Source organism: Amblyomma maculatum, chromosome 11 (genome assembly GCF_055883805.1).
Source record: "Amblyomma maculatum isolate TAMU_Amacu chromosome 11, ASM5588380v1, whole genome shotgun sequence".
Classification (NCBI taxonomy): Eukaryota; Metazoa; Arthropoda; class Arachnida; order Ixodida; family Ixodidae; genus Amblyomma; species Amblyomma maculatum.
The window spans coordinates 52,556,203-52,569,648 of NC_139354.1; the positions used below are offsets into that span (position 1 = coordinate 52,556,203).

Genomic DNA, 13,446 nt, shown 5'->3' on the forward strand with positions numbered 1-13,446 from the left:
TGGAACCAACATTGAAAGCCATGGAGTCACTGTGTCGCTATCTGACTTCTTGAACATCATCGAAGCCTATTGTGCAGTATAAATTATTGTCTTTAAGTCCTTTCAGAAAACGGGAAGTTCTTCCCATATATTCCTTTCCTCTTAAGCATGGAAAATACATTTCAGAGGTCTTTTCAGTTCAACACTGTTTAAAATGCCTTATATTGCCTTCTTTTTCGCTTTCTCATTTGGGGCAACCTTTACGCATTGGCATTTTCGGCGCTCTATGCTGCGCTCCCAAATAGCTTACTTATTTTCCTCGTCACTTGTTTCTCTTGCAGATAAGTAAAGATTCGAGGAAAATACCCCAAGTCTTCTATGATGAGTCTCTCGAAGTCATACGTGATCATGCACTTTCCGGGCGTTCAGAATGGCATTTTGTGAGGCGCTCGCACCTGCCCTTCTTTGCTCATCGTGTCATGCCATAACTGGCATACGTCACACAGATGGCAATGGCCACATCTTCTGCGGAGAAAGCGTACGTTCGCACATGGACTCGAAGAGAAATTTCACCTGCCCCCAATGCCTGTGGCGTGGTCCCGTAAACAGCAAAGTGAGCACTTAAGGCACTACTTGTCCTTCAGTGATATTTGCCGCTCAAAAGAAACGTTTTGATTGTAGAAAGACAAAGTGGAGCCGTATTCTGTTTGACAGCTGAAAAATCAAGTCTTAGCTAGTAGAAAGAAGCGCCCAGCATGGATATGAAAGGTCAGTCATCTAAGTATTATAAGATTTCCCAGAAAGTATTCGTAGTAAATTAATGGTTTCATACTGAGCATCTCGACCGCGCAGCCATAACGACATTCTAAGCATACTATTAAAATCATTGGCCATCAACAGAAATAACTAAAATCAGCATGAAGATGATATGGTAATTTTGCATTTTAGGTTTCGAGTACTTTTTTTAATTGGCCGGCAGTGTAGAGGTTGACATGAACAGAAGTACGTTGTTAAAAATAAAACAGCGCGGAACAAACAGACAAAAGATTAGAAACAAACACCACAAGCGCTGCTATTCTTTCGTCTGTGTGTTTCGCGCTGTTTTATTTTTAGCCATGTATCACCAACTCGCCCGCTTAGCTATTCTGTAGAAGCACGTGTTTCGCGCGCAGCTGCCCGTATATTCGTACTTTTAGGTGTTGTGGTTATTTTAATTATTTCATCTTCCGGTCGCAATATCACGCTAATATACTCGCAGTAGGCAGCCAGCGAGTTTGCCGTGTAAACCACAGCACCGTAACATATACAACCTAGAGGGAGAAGCAAGCAGCTTTGAAGCAACTGCGGTGCTTCTCTGTGACACATCACTCACATCAAAAGCATTAACGCCCATCAACTGTGTAACTTCAGTGCACGTGAAAGAACACAAGTTCGTAGAAATGTACGTGGTCTCCATTATGCGTCCTTCATAGCCTCAGTTCTCTGGGATATTACAACCAGTCATAACTTGTGTCTGTTATATAAATAAGGTAATAGATAAACAAACTAAGTAATTATATCTGCCATGAGTTCATGATGCGTCGTGCTTGTATGGACCCGTGCTGGTATAGGCAAATATGTTTAGTTGCCCAGCAGAGGAATATCAGCGCCGCCTCGTCAGGTCATACGTCATATGCTTTATTTACAAACTGTAATTTGAAACATGCAAAGCGATGCGTATAAAACTACAATCTGCGGCAACTTGGTGACTTAAAGAACTTTGATTATTAGAGAAAGTAAAGCTCACCTGCCAACATCTTACTAAAGTTTTGGCGGCCAGAATGTAACCTGATCTCGTATTTCTATCATAAAATGTCACGAATTTGAAGCTAATTTCAAAAACAGAACACACAATCTTGAAAACTGCAAAGAACATATTACCTCTTGTTACTACGGGAATTCACGAGCCATTCACCTTCAAAATCCTCTACGAGAGCATACGCGGAGCTGTTGTTCAGCCATATAAACCTATAATTCACAACAATAGTATTTAACTGAATAGCTTCTAAAATGCGTAATGACTCGAACGTTTATAATAACCAGTGCTGCCTGCCATGTGTATTAAAACTGACCCCAGCCTTTCTTGAAAGCTAACATATTATCTGTATTTTCATCTTACAGATAGGAATCGATGCCAGCGTATACTTACGCTTCCGTAATGCAATATGTGTTTGCCCAAATGCACCCGGTAACTGCTCTTACAAAGGAAAATTCAGAGAAGTCATGGTAAGGGACTTTAAGTTTATTAAACTCACTTCAAAATATTTTCTTCAAATATACATTTCAGTTTCTGTATTATGCTAGCAATTACCTTGCCCGAGCTAAGCATACGATGTCTTTGCAGAAACAAGAAATTATTGTTAAACCACGGTAATTTTGTTCTGATATGAACCATGTACTTTTAACTAGCATAATATATTTTGCGCAAAAGCAGGCCGCTGTATCTTTTACTGAATATGTTGGGCGTAGTGCTCCGAATATTCTTTTTCGCTTGAACAAAACAACCTTGCCTATAACTAACTAAACTCGTTTAATACTTCACCAAATATTTATAAACCTCCTTTGCTCCAGAGTCCAATTTATAAACGATCATTTTATCACAAGAACGCTTTTGCCATTTGTCATATTCCGACTACAGAACTGCTTTTCTAATAAAAAGGTCAAAAAGAGGCTGCTGTTAACGCATTCGTGAAGCGTCACCTGAGCACTGGACCAAGAGCACACATATTCCAATCTCTGAATAAAATTTCTAGTCTGTCCAACCCAGACGTACCGTGGTAGCATTCAGAGGTATGTCTACTATCCCTGTAAAAAAAATAAGCCGGTTTGTGCAGCTAATATTTTCACTCAAAACACGAGAAATAACCTTGTGCGAAAGCTACAAGACACGAGATTACCTTTTCCCCAACAGGCAGCAACAAAAGAGAACACTGAGGATCCCCGCTGGAAAACAACGTCAAACTGGTCTATGATGACTGTCACAGGAAAGCTTGCGCTGATGGCTATTACACACCGGATTATTTGTTTTTACTGTGGCACTCTATTCTTACTTCAGGCAGGCCTATCGATTCTATTTGCAAGGAAAACTGATGGTAACACTAGATTTCCCTACCCGCGCTAAGAAATATAACGGGTTGCGGTCACGAGAAAGCAAACATTGCGCATAAATATGCAAAACCTAGTTTAAAGGTTTCTCATGCAGGAATGCATAAATTATGCATTCGCGATGGTTAGATGGCGTCCTCGAGGCGCTGCAGATGAAGTTATGTGATGTTAGGAAGATAGTGAGAGACCGGAAAGCGTGGCGTGATATGGTCCATAGAGTCACGAAGAATCGGACACGACTGAACTGAACTGAGTCGTCGTAATTATGACATCTTTTTCTGTATAGTTTCCACTTCCCCTGAATCAGGAACTTAATAATGTTTCAGGAGCATTACAAGTCTTGCCTGAAAAATGGCAGACTCCTGTGCCCTCTTTGTGGGAGCCAACAAGAAAAAGGGAGCTTGGAAGTCCACATACAAGACCAGTGCCCCATGAGAGATTTGAAGTGTGGATACTGCGACTGTTACGTTACCGCTGCTGAAATGCCGGTAAGTTTTTCCGAAAAAGCTGGGATGCCCATCAAATTCAGAATTGTAAACAATGACGAACAGCAAGTGTGGCAGTGATGTAACTGCAACATTACGCCCGAGTGAACACCGGTTGTCAGAGTACTGAATAATGCATATAATACAGTCTCACCCCTGGAAATAGTATATTTCCATTATATCTGAGCTCCCCAATTGAAGCCATTGATTTGCCTTTTCAAATTTTGTTCGAGAGTGCATCTCTTTCTGTGCACTGAGTTGCGGCTGGTCTGCAGTTTGTGTTCTTTCCAAAGCACGCACTTCATTCCTGTTTTTTTCGCGCGCATTTTTAGAAGCTGTGTATCGCCTTCGCCGAGCAAATATGTTGTTCTTGCCTATATTTACAGCAATATCGGTGTTGGTTACCGCACATTCGCCCGTTCAAAAATCTCTGATAAAATAAGGAGTACCCATTCTTGGCAGGTACTAAAATTGGTCAACTGCAAGACATTAAGAGCGAGATATGGGACACATTTATGCCAAAACCATGAGGCTTTGATTACAATCGCAATTTAAACTTTGAGTTCAAAGCTACCCGTCTTATGGTTGTAAGAGGATTTTCCTAACGTTTCTAAGAAATGCTGATCCTTAAGGTAATAGAATCAGGTTATTAATATCTCATGCGGTCTTTTCGATGCTGTTTTCCACGTCGGAATTCTAGAAATGCTCTGATATGAAAACTAGTAAGACTGGAAAGCGGCTCGATGTAAACTATAAGTTAACTTAACCAGTTGATGTCTGTCTGTCCCCAACATTGCTCAGCCCCTATGCACAGCCACAGTGGTAGGACTGAAACCAGGTAGGTTGTAACTAGCAGCTAAGCATTGCCCGAAAGGCGCATGAATTAAAAGAGAGGCAAGCTGGCCATCGGTATATGTAAAATGAAATTATATCGTGTCAGCCGAAAGCTGCAATGAACGTTGTGGGTGCTCAGCAATGTGAGTACGTACAGCGAAAGGTTACAACACATCAGTACATGAGTTCTCGCTGATGCACATTTGCTAACATTGTATTCGACATGAGTCTGTAAGTATCTCCTGCAGATTGCACGCAACCTCCAGTGCTCCGTACAAATTTGCGTCCTGGGGTTAGCAAAGTGCAGCGACGTTCAGCGCTGTCCCTGCCTCATGCGCGTCTCGATTAGCACTAACTCAACAGGATAGTTAAGCGGGTGAGTTGGTGATACATTATCTAAAAAACATCGGGAGCAAACGGGGACGAAAGGAAGAAATCAAAGGAACATGCGCTGTTCCTGTGGTTTCCTCCTTTCGCGTCCGTTTGTTCGCGCTGTTTTTTTAGATAGCATTAACTGAAGATCTCCAACGAAATCATCAGCTCTGTAAACCGCACACATCAGAGGGGGAGGGGGTCTGAGTGAGCCGGCTGTTAAAGCCACGCAGTATATTCCTATCAGTGCTGTTCCATACCACAATCCACGTCACCGCTGGTGCTGAAGTCCACATACTCTGATATAGAGAGCGGTGAAAGTCCATTTCTGCAGATTCGCAGGCATATAGAAAACGACAAGAAGATATACTTCGCAAGAGGTGTCACTGTGCAAACATGAAAGTATCTTATCTAGGAGACGGTGCCTGGACAACGCCTTCTCGTTAGTTTGCACAGGCATATACCACACGTGCTCTTTGGCAAATGTGGCCATCCAACTTCTTTCAGGATGTCGTCATCGCAATGAAGCAAACAACATTCACAAGTATTATTTTTACAGACCTTGATATCATCGAAGCTTCCCTCCCTTTTTCAGTTACAAGAACGCCGCACCTTTTTGGCCCCTCTCGTATTTGCGCACACCAAGACAGTTTACTCCTCTTTGCACTTTTTTGTCCGCACGTCTATCTCCTTTATAAATATCATATTCCTGGCCAGCCATAAACGTAGCGCCGCCTTTTCTGCATTCAGAACTTTACTGAGCAATAAAAAATTGAAGCTAGCATTCAGATAGCTTGATGCATAGAGCTGGAATATTTCTTCTTCGCTTCCGCTGGTTATCCAATTACGTCGTCTAGAGTGAGACAGGGCATGCCCTCCGCATGAAAATCAAACTTCCGACTTGCCGTGGGGGTTAACATGCATGCAAATTATGAAGTCAGTGGCCTGTGCAGCAATAATTGGCCTAAACACCAGAACGGCCTTCAAAGTACTTCCAATAATTGGGTTACTGCGGCATTCTGTAACTCACAAACGGCCTACCTAATTCTTTCACTTTTAATGGGAGGGATTGTGGTCTGCTTCTGAAAATCATCAACGACTGAGTAGTTGCTCGCCACGTTGGCCAACGATGGTCTGTTCTTGATGCTGAACTTCTGGCACATATCTGGTTTACATATCACACTGAACATATTCTCAAGCAGTGTACTTGTTTTATTATTTAACTCCTTCGGCGATTACCTTTTACTGATTGATTTTTATCGCACTGTAGATTATACGACACTGGCGTATAACATTACTGTTATTGAAAATGAAAGTTACCACAGCAAAAACTCCTGTAACAAGTTGCTTTCGAATTGCGGAAAACTAACATTTCTCAGCTAAGGCCAGGTAATGTTACATAGAGATTAGAAACCAGCGGACGCACGCAGACAGAGTTGCTCGGGACAACGCCGAAGTGACAACTCAGTTTATTTCCAAGAACTTCACATTCATATATATACCCTTCATCGAAGAAGCAACGCATGTGCTTTCTTTCTTTTCTTTCACTTTTTGTATTAGTTTCTTTTTTTTGTTCTATCTTTCTCCTTTTTTTTCACTTTAGGCCGGCTTCGATTGCATTGTATTTACTGACTTCAAGATTGAAGTCATGCCTTACGTGCAGACGCTTTCACACAACATAGAAAAGGTCGAAAATTGTCGGGATGTTCAAGTGGGTTTTCCCCCATGTGAACTGGCTAGTTTGTGCCAAGCTAGGACTATGGAATACTCACAGTACGCGGTTAACTACGAGACAAAGTTTTTTCCGTGTGCAACGCAAGTTGTTTATTGAATTGCATGCGGCAAAATGCATGTTAGACAGATCGATTGGTGCTTAAATGCCCGACTTTGTGCGCATAAAAAATGTGTGCTTTCCGATGAGAGAGAATTTGCAAAATCACTGCCGGAAGCATAAATGCAGACCGGTGCTTAAGGAGACCATCATTCTGGAGCGGGGAAATACAGAGCCAATGCAAAATCCTGCAAGCATATCATATTGTTACGGGGATGTATATGATGTTACTGACGCTGTAATCGGTGGAACCCAGCGCAAATACTTAGGGAGCCGGGCAGCATTCACTCTGTCAGCATCTTCGCCTTTCAGAAGACTTTGTCGTCCACGCGTTCCTCGGCCGTCGTCGTTGTCTGTGAGCACACCACTTCGCTCACGCGTTTCCTGGTAACCCTATCCCCCTCGGCAAAAGGCAACGTCCCGGTGCAACGTCCCGGTGCGGTGTGGAGGGGAATACGGCTTGTGGTGGACCACATGTACGATTTCGGAAATGGGCGCAACAGGCGGCGAGTTTGGACGTATCGGTGTAAACTCATAGGTAACATTGGTCACAGGTCGTAGTACACGATAAGGACCTGTGTAATGCGGCAGACATTTTTCACACAACCCCACACGACGGCACGGAAGCCAGAGCAACACCAGAAATCAGGGAGGATAGTGAACATCACGATGGTGAGCATCGTAGCGCGTTTTTGAGATTCTTGAGAAATGAAGAGCTTGTGACGAGCAATCTGGCGAGCAGCGTCAGCTCGGGTGATGGTATCCCAGGCATAAGTTGTGACGGGGCCAGCGGCGGGAAGCAAAATGTCGAAAGGCCCTAGGGTCTCTCTTCCAAAGAGAAGATAGATTGGAGAGTACCCAGCAGTGTCATGGCGCGAAGAGTTATATGAAAAAGTGAGAAATGGGAGACTAATGTCTCAGTCGCGGTGACTGTCGGATACATATATGGCGAGCGTGTCGGTCAGTGTGCGGTTAAGGCGTTCCATAAGGCCGTGTGTCGGAGGGTGATACGCCGTGGTGAACTTGTGCCAAACGGAGCAAAAACAAAGTATTTCGTCAACAACTCGGGAAAGGGAACAGCGGCCATGGTCGGTAAGTAGTTGACGGGGAGCACCATGGTGAAGTATGACGTCGTACAAAAGGAAGTAAGCAACGTCAATGGTGCAGCTAGTTGGAATGGCCCGAGTGATCACATACCGCGTGGCATAGTCGGTGGCCACAGCGATTCATTTGCTACCTGACGAGGACTCCGGGAAGGGCCTAGGATTTAAAGGCCAACACCAGAAAACTGCTCAGTTGGGATAGCAATTGGCTAAAGGTGTCCAGGAGGCAGTACAGGAGGTCTCTTCCAGCGTTTACAGATGTCGCAAGTGGCTACATAGCGTTGGACGGAGCGGTAGAGTCTAGGCCAGAAGAAACGCCGGCGCAACCGGTCGTATGCGCGTGAGAGGCCAAGATGGCCAGCTGTAGGGGCGTCATGCATTTGTTCGAGAACGGCGGAGCGTAGGTGTTGGGAAACGACCAGCAAGCGCTCAGCGGCATCAGGTCGCATGCTGCGGCGGTACAGCGTGCTCCCATGATGAAAGAACTGGGCTAGGGAAGAGTCAAGGCTCTCTGTGCGGAGGCGGTCGAAGAGAGAATTTAAGGTTGGGTCCAAGCACTCTTCATCGGCAATGTGGGAAAAGTCGGATATAGAGAAGACACAGGGGTCTGACTAATTGTCTGAAGGGGAAGAGGGATCGATGGGATAACGGACAGACCGTCTACATTCTGGTGAAGCCGACCTGATTTGGGCATACAGAAAAGCTATATATCCCTGCAAGCGCAGTACCCCGCGGCCGAGGCTATCTGCAGGATACTTAAGAAAAGAGAGCCAACGTAAGGCATTGTGGTCGGTAATAACAGTGAAGGGTCGGCCAGACAGGAAGGGTCGGAATTTTTCAATGACCCAAACGAGAGCCAGGCACTCCCGTTCCGTAATAGAATAGTTCTGTTCTGCTGAAGACTAGAGACGACTAGCGTCAGCAATCTCGCAGTGTTGGCAGCATTGTCGGCGTGCAATAGTGGCGCCAATCCCGTGGCCACTGGCGTCGGTACGAAGTTCCGTCGGGGCAGACGGGTTGAAATGGGCCAGCAGAGGAGGATTTGTAAGAACAGCGATGAGGGTGGAGAAAGCGTTTGCCTGCTCTGGTCCCCAACAGAAAGGAACGCCTTTCTTCAACAAATTGGTGAGAGGGCGTGCAACGGCGGCAACGATTTGTGCGAACCGGCCTACAAAACTGCGGACATGATGAGATGAACGATGAGATCGAAAAGCACTGACAGCGCGAACTTTGTCGGGATCGGGTCGCACGCTGGTGGCATTCACCAAATAGCCAAGCACTTTAAGTTCGCGGCGACCAAACTGCACTTCTTTGAGTTCAATTCAAGTCCGGCACGGCGGAGAAGTGCCAATATGGACGAAAGGCGACGGAGCTGACTTTCGAACGAGGGTGAGAAGACAAACACGTCATCCAAGTAACATAGACAAGTCGTCCATTTCAAGCCCCGGAGTAAGGCGTCCATCATCCGTTAAAACGTGGCAAGGGCGTTACAAAGTCAAAAAGCCATAATCTTAAATTGGTAAAGTCCATCGGGTGCAACGAAAGCTGTCTTTTCGCAGTTTTGTTGGTCAACAGAGACTTGCCAGTAGCCGCTACGAAGATCGATGAAGGAAAAATAACCTGCTCCATGCAATCAAAGGCATCGTCGATTCGCGGAAGCGGGCAAACATCCTTCCTTGTAATCTTGTTTAGATGTCGATAGTCGACGCAAAGCGCCAGCTGTTGTCTTTCTTTCTAACGAGCACGACAGGAGATGCCCAGGGGCTGTTTGAAGGTTCGATGATATTGTTGGCTAACATCTTTTCAACCTCCTGATCTAGAACTTGGCGCTCAGAAAGGGGCACACAATAAGGCTTCCGATGTACAGGTCCTGCATTGCCTGTGTCAATGCGGCGAGTCACAGCTGATGTTTGGGCCAGAGAACCGGCGGCAAAGTCAAAAATGTCAGTGAAGGACAACAAAAGGTTCTGTAGGTCCGAGCGTGTTCGGCGTTGAGGTCGGGGTAATCATCGAGGAAATGGAGTCAGTAATTGTTATGAGAATACGGGTATTTGAAGGACGCTTTAAGGTGGGCCAAGATTGAGTGCACAAATGGTGCAGTATGTGAGAGGGGACAATGTAGCAAGGGATATCCATTCGGGGAGAACTTGGGGCGACAGACGGAAGTTCAGGATAGGAAGGTATGTGCTTTTCTGAGTAATGCGTACGATGAGGTGAGGAAGAACGACGTTGTGGTCGAGAAAGACTTCGGTGATAGGACAAGGAACATAGTCACCATCAGGCACAGGTGGTAAAGGAGACAGAGGTAGGTAAACAGCAGAGTCAGTGGGCAGGCGAGTGAACTCGGTGGACTGAAGGCTGGGTGTAGATTCAGGATTTTCTGAGCAGACAGGTAGGTCCAAACGAAGAAGGCTGCTGGAGCGGCCGATAAGGACAGAGTGGGACGTTAAAAAGTTAAGACCGAGGATCACGCTGTGAGGGAACTAGTTGAGGACGGTGAACAAAACCGAGATGTAAAGACCTGCAAGGGTGACTCGGGCAGTGCACAGGCCAGTTAAGGCAGCAGTACAGCCAACGGCAACACGACCGGTGGGAAAAGGTTGTACTTTCTTGAGGTGGCGGCAAAAATATGAGCTCATGATTGATACTTGGGCGCCAGTGCCAATGACGGCAGATACAGAAACACCATCCACGAACAGGAAGAGGAGGTTACAGGGCGAAGAAATTGGCAGTAGAGAATTTTCAAATCGGGGTACCAATGCAGCGTCACCTCCGGGAGCGGCATTAGCTAGTTTCCCATGAAGCTGCGGGTGGAGGACGGTGAGAAACTACGGCGAGGAACAGGTGAACGGGATCGGCGGGCTGGCAGGGAAGGTGAGCGACTGGAGACAGGAGGAGGCGGACAGGTCTCGGTGTGGGGCGGCTCATAACGAAGCGAGAAACGACGGTGGTCTTAGCCGGAGTAGCGATCAACGTAAATAAAACGTCGAGGTGGTGAAGACCAGCGGCTGCGGCAGTGGCGAGAGATGTGCCCAATACGCGAGCATATGGAACAGATCGGCCTATTGTCAGGGGTGCGCCACTCATCAGGATTGCGGAATCGGTAGAGTAACGTGTAGGTGTCGCGGGACGTAGCGGAGGCGACCATGGGAGGGACGGGGCTCGCACTCTGATGGTCCACGGTGCGGCTACAGAGGACGCCCAAGTTGGCAACCTCTTGAATGACGACGGCTTGAATGAGATATATGGTTGCTAAGTTGCTGTCCGAGGAGGGAGGTTTGGATGCAGCAAGAGCGAGCGCTTCCAGTTCACGACGCACCATGCGAGTCGTGTTGTCAGTGTTGGAAGGCTGCCTTAGGCTCGGCAGATCCTCGCACATGGAGCTAGGAGCGGTGTCGGAGAGGCGGTTAAAGGAATGTCCAATGCGTCGCTGTTTAGCCTGTTCGAAACGTCAGCAAACCTGCAGAACGGAGTCAACCGTAGAAGAGTCCTGACAGAGTAGAAGATTGAAGACATCGTCATCTATGCCTTTGAGGATGTGCACCGCCTTATCAAGTTCTGTCATGTATTTATCAACCTTTCGGGACAGGGCCAAAACGTCTTGGATATATGTGATATAAGCTTGGTAGATGTCTGGGTCGTCCGGGTGGCGTGGTCCCTCCGGCCAACAGGCTTTCCGAACAGGCCACGGCGTTTTTGTTTGCAAACATCCCAGGAGGGAACAACTACTTCGTGCGTTTTGAACCACACGCGTGCCATGCCAGTGAGATAGAAGATTACATTGGCAAGCATCAGCGTGTAATCCCACCTGTTGTGCTGGCTAACACGCTTATAAAGCGAAAGCCAGTCCTCTACATCGACCTCATCTGTACCGCAGAAATAGCCAGTGTCACGGAGAAGGGCTACAACGACATTTGTAGCTGCGGAGGAAGATGGAGCCGCGTCGGTTGTCATCGTGACGTTTCCGAGGTCACGGCCGCTGCGTAGATCCTGCTTCAGATCGTGTCGAGCCCCCGACCTCCGCCAAGATGTTACGGGGATGTATTTGATGCAACTGACGCTGCGATGGGCGGAGCCCGGCGCAAAGACTTCAGGAGCCGAGCAGCATTCACTCTGTCAGCGTGGTCGTCTTTCAGAACAATTTATCGTCCACGCGCTCCTCGATCGTCGTCGTCACACCACTGCGGTCACGCGTTTCCCGGTAACAATATTATCAAAAATGATCAGAATTGTGTTAGTGACACGTCTGTGACCTTGTGCGATAAATAATTCCAGTTCTTAAGCTCCTTACAGCGCACATAGCGTGCTATAACCGGAATTGTATTTTGCTCATGATTAATCTTTATATATATGTAAATTTATCTTTCCATGTGCTCAAGCGTTTCATTTTCGCTGAAGTGTGTACATAAATGCGAATTTCTTAAAAATAAACTCAGTTTTTAGTCCAGCTTCACCTGGTGTACCTCTCTTTTAGTGCGCCCGTCCGCTGGTTTCAATCTTTGCCAATATGTACCAGCTGGCCCAGCTCTTCTCTATAGTGAAGAAATATTACGTAGACTTATATTACATTCTCAAAGGTAACGAGCGTCCACACTAATTTTTTTACTCTTTCCGGTGCTTATCATTGTCATTGCAACTGTGCGCCTAAAGAGATGTTCCCAGCAGGAGCACCTTCAATGTATATATCGCACGTTTAGAGTAAAAATTACGGCGGAAGAAAATGTACTGTTTAATGCCTAACGCGTGCTCTGAAGATCACACATCATCATCATCATCAGCCTGATTATATCCACTGCAGGACGAAGGCCTCTCCCATATTTCTCCACTTAACCCGGTTCTGTGCTAGCTGCATCCACTTGACCCCTGCGAACTTCTTAATCTCATCCGCCCACCTAACTTTCTGCCGCCCCCTGCTACGCTTTCCTTCCCTTGGAATCCAGTTTGTTACCCTCAGCGACCATCGGTTATCCTCTCTTCGCACTACATGTACTGCCCATGTCCATTTCTTCTTCTTAATTTCCACTAGAATGTCGGTAACTTGAGTTATTTCTCTTACCCACTCTGCACGCTTTTTATCTCTTAATGTTACCCCTACAAATTTTCGTTCCATAGCCCTCAGGATTGTCCTCAACTGAAGTAGAACTTTCTTGGTTAGCCTCCACAATTCAGCCCCATAGGTGAGTACAGGCAAGATGCAACTGTTGTATACTTTCCTTTGAGCGATACCGGTAAGCTGCTAGTCATAATCTGCGAGTGTTTGCCAAATGCGCTCCATCCTAATCTTATTCTTCTTGTTATTTCCGGATCTGCGGTTACTACCTGTCTTAAGTAGACATATTCGCCAGCTACTTCCAGTATTTCGCTACCTAATGTAAACTGCTGTTCCTTGCCAAGGCTGTTGAACATTACCTTAGTCTTCTGCATATTGATTTTCAAGCCTACCTTTCTACTTTTTCTGTCCAGGTCATCAATCATTATTTGCATTTCATCCCCCGAGTCACAACACAACCCCCAAGGAAAACTGAGGAATATTTATGTTTGGCTTGTGGCAATGCGACACCGCGCATAAGTAAAAAAACACAACTGCGGCGAAAACTACGTTTCTATAAATTCTACAATGCTCGGAAAAGTTATATACGGTTCTGGCCACGACTGATTCATTTCATCACTAAAATTTTTGTGTGCACGTCAGTTTGCG

General features: G+C 46.1%; 1 protein-coding gene across 2 annotated transcripts in view; it reads left to right on the plus strand.

The window, feature by feature from the left end:
- The first annotated feature begins 412 nt into the window (after window positions 1-412).
- LOC146173804 (uncharacterized) overlaps window positions 413-13,446 on the plus strand; it is a 45,718-nt gene continuing 32,684 nt past the window's right edge. For both annotated transcript variants that reach the window (XM_084584909.1, XM_084584910.1), the window contains exons 1-3: window positions 413-592; window positions 2,140-2,244; window positions 3,450-3,611. In XM_084584909.1, coding sequence (XP_084441035.1) covers window positions 530-592; window positions 2,140-2,244; window positions 3,450-3,611 — 330 coding nt within the window. In that variant the 5' untranslated portion in view covers window positions 413-529. The remainder of the gene's footprint in view (window positions 593-2,139; window positions 2,245-3,449; window positions 3,612-13,446) is intronic.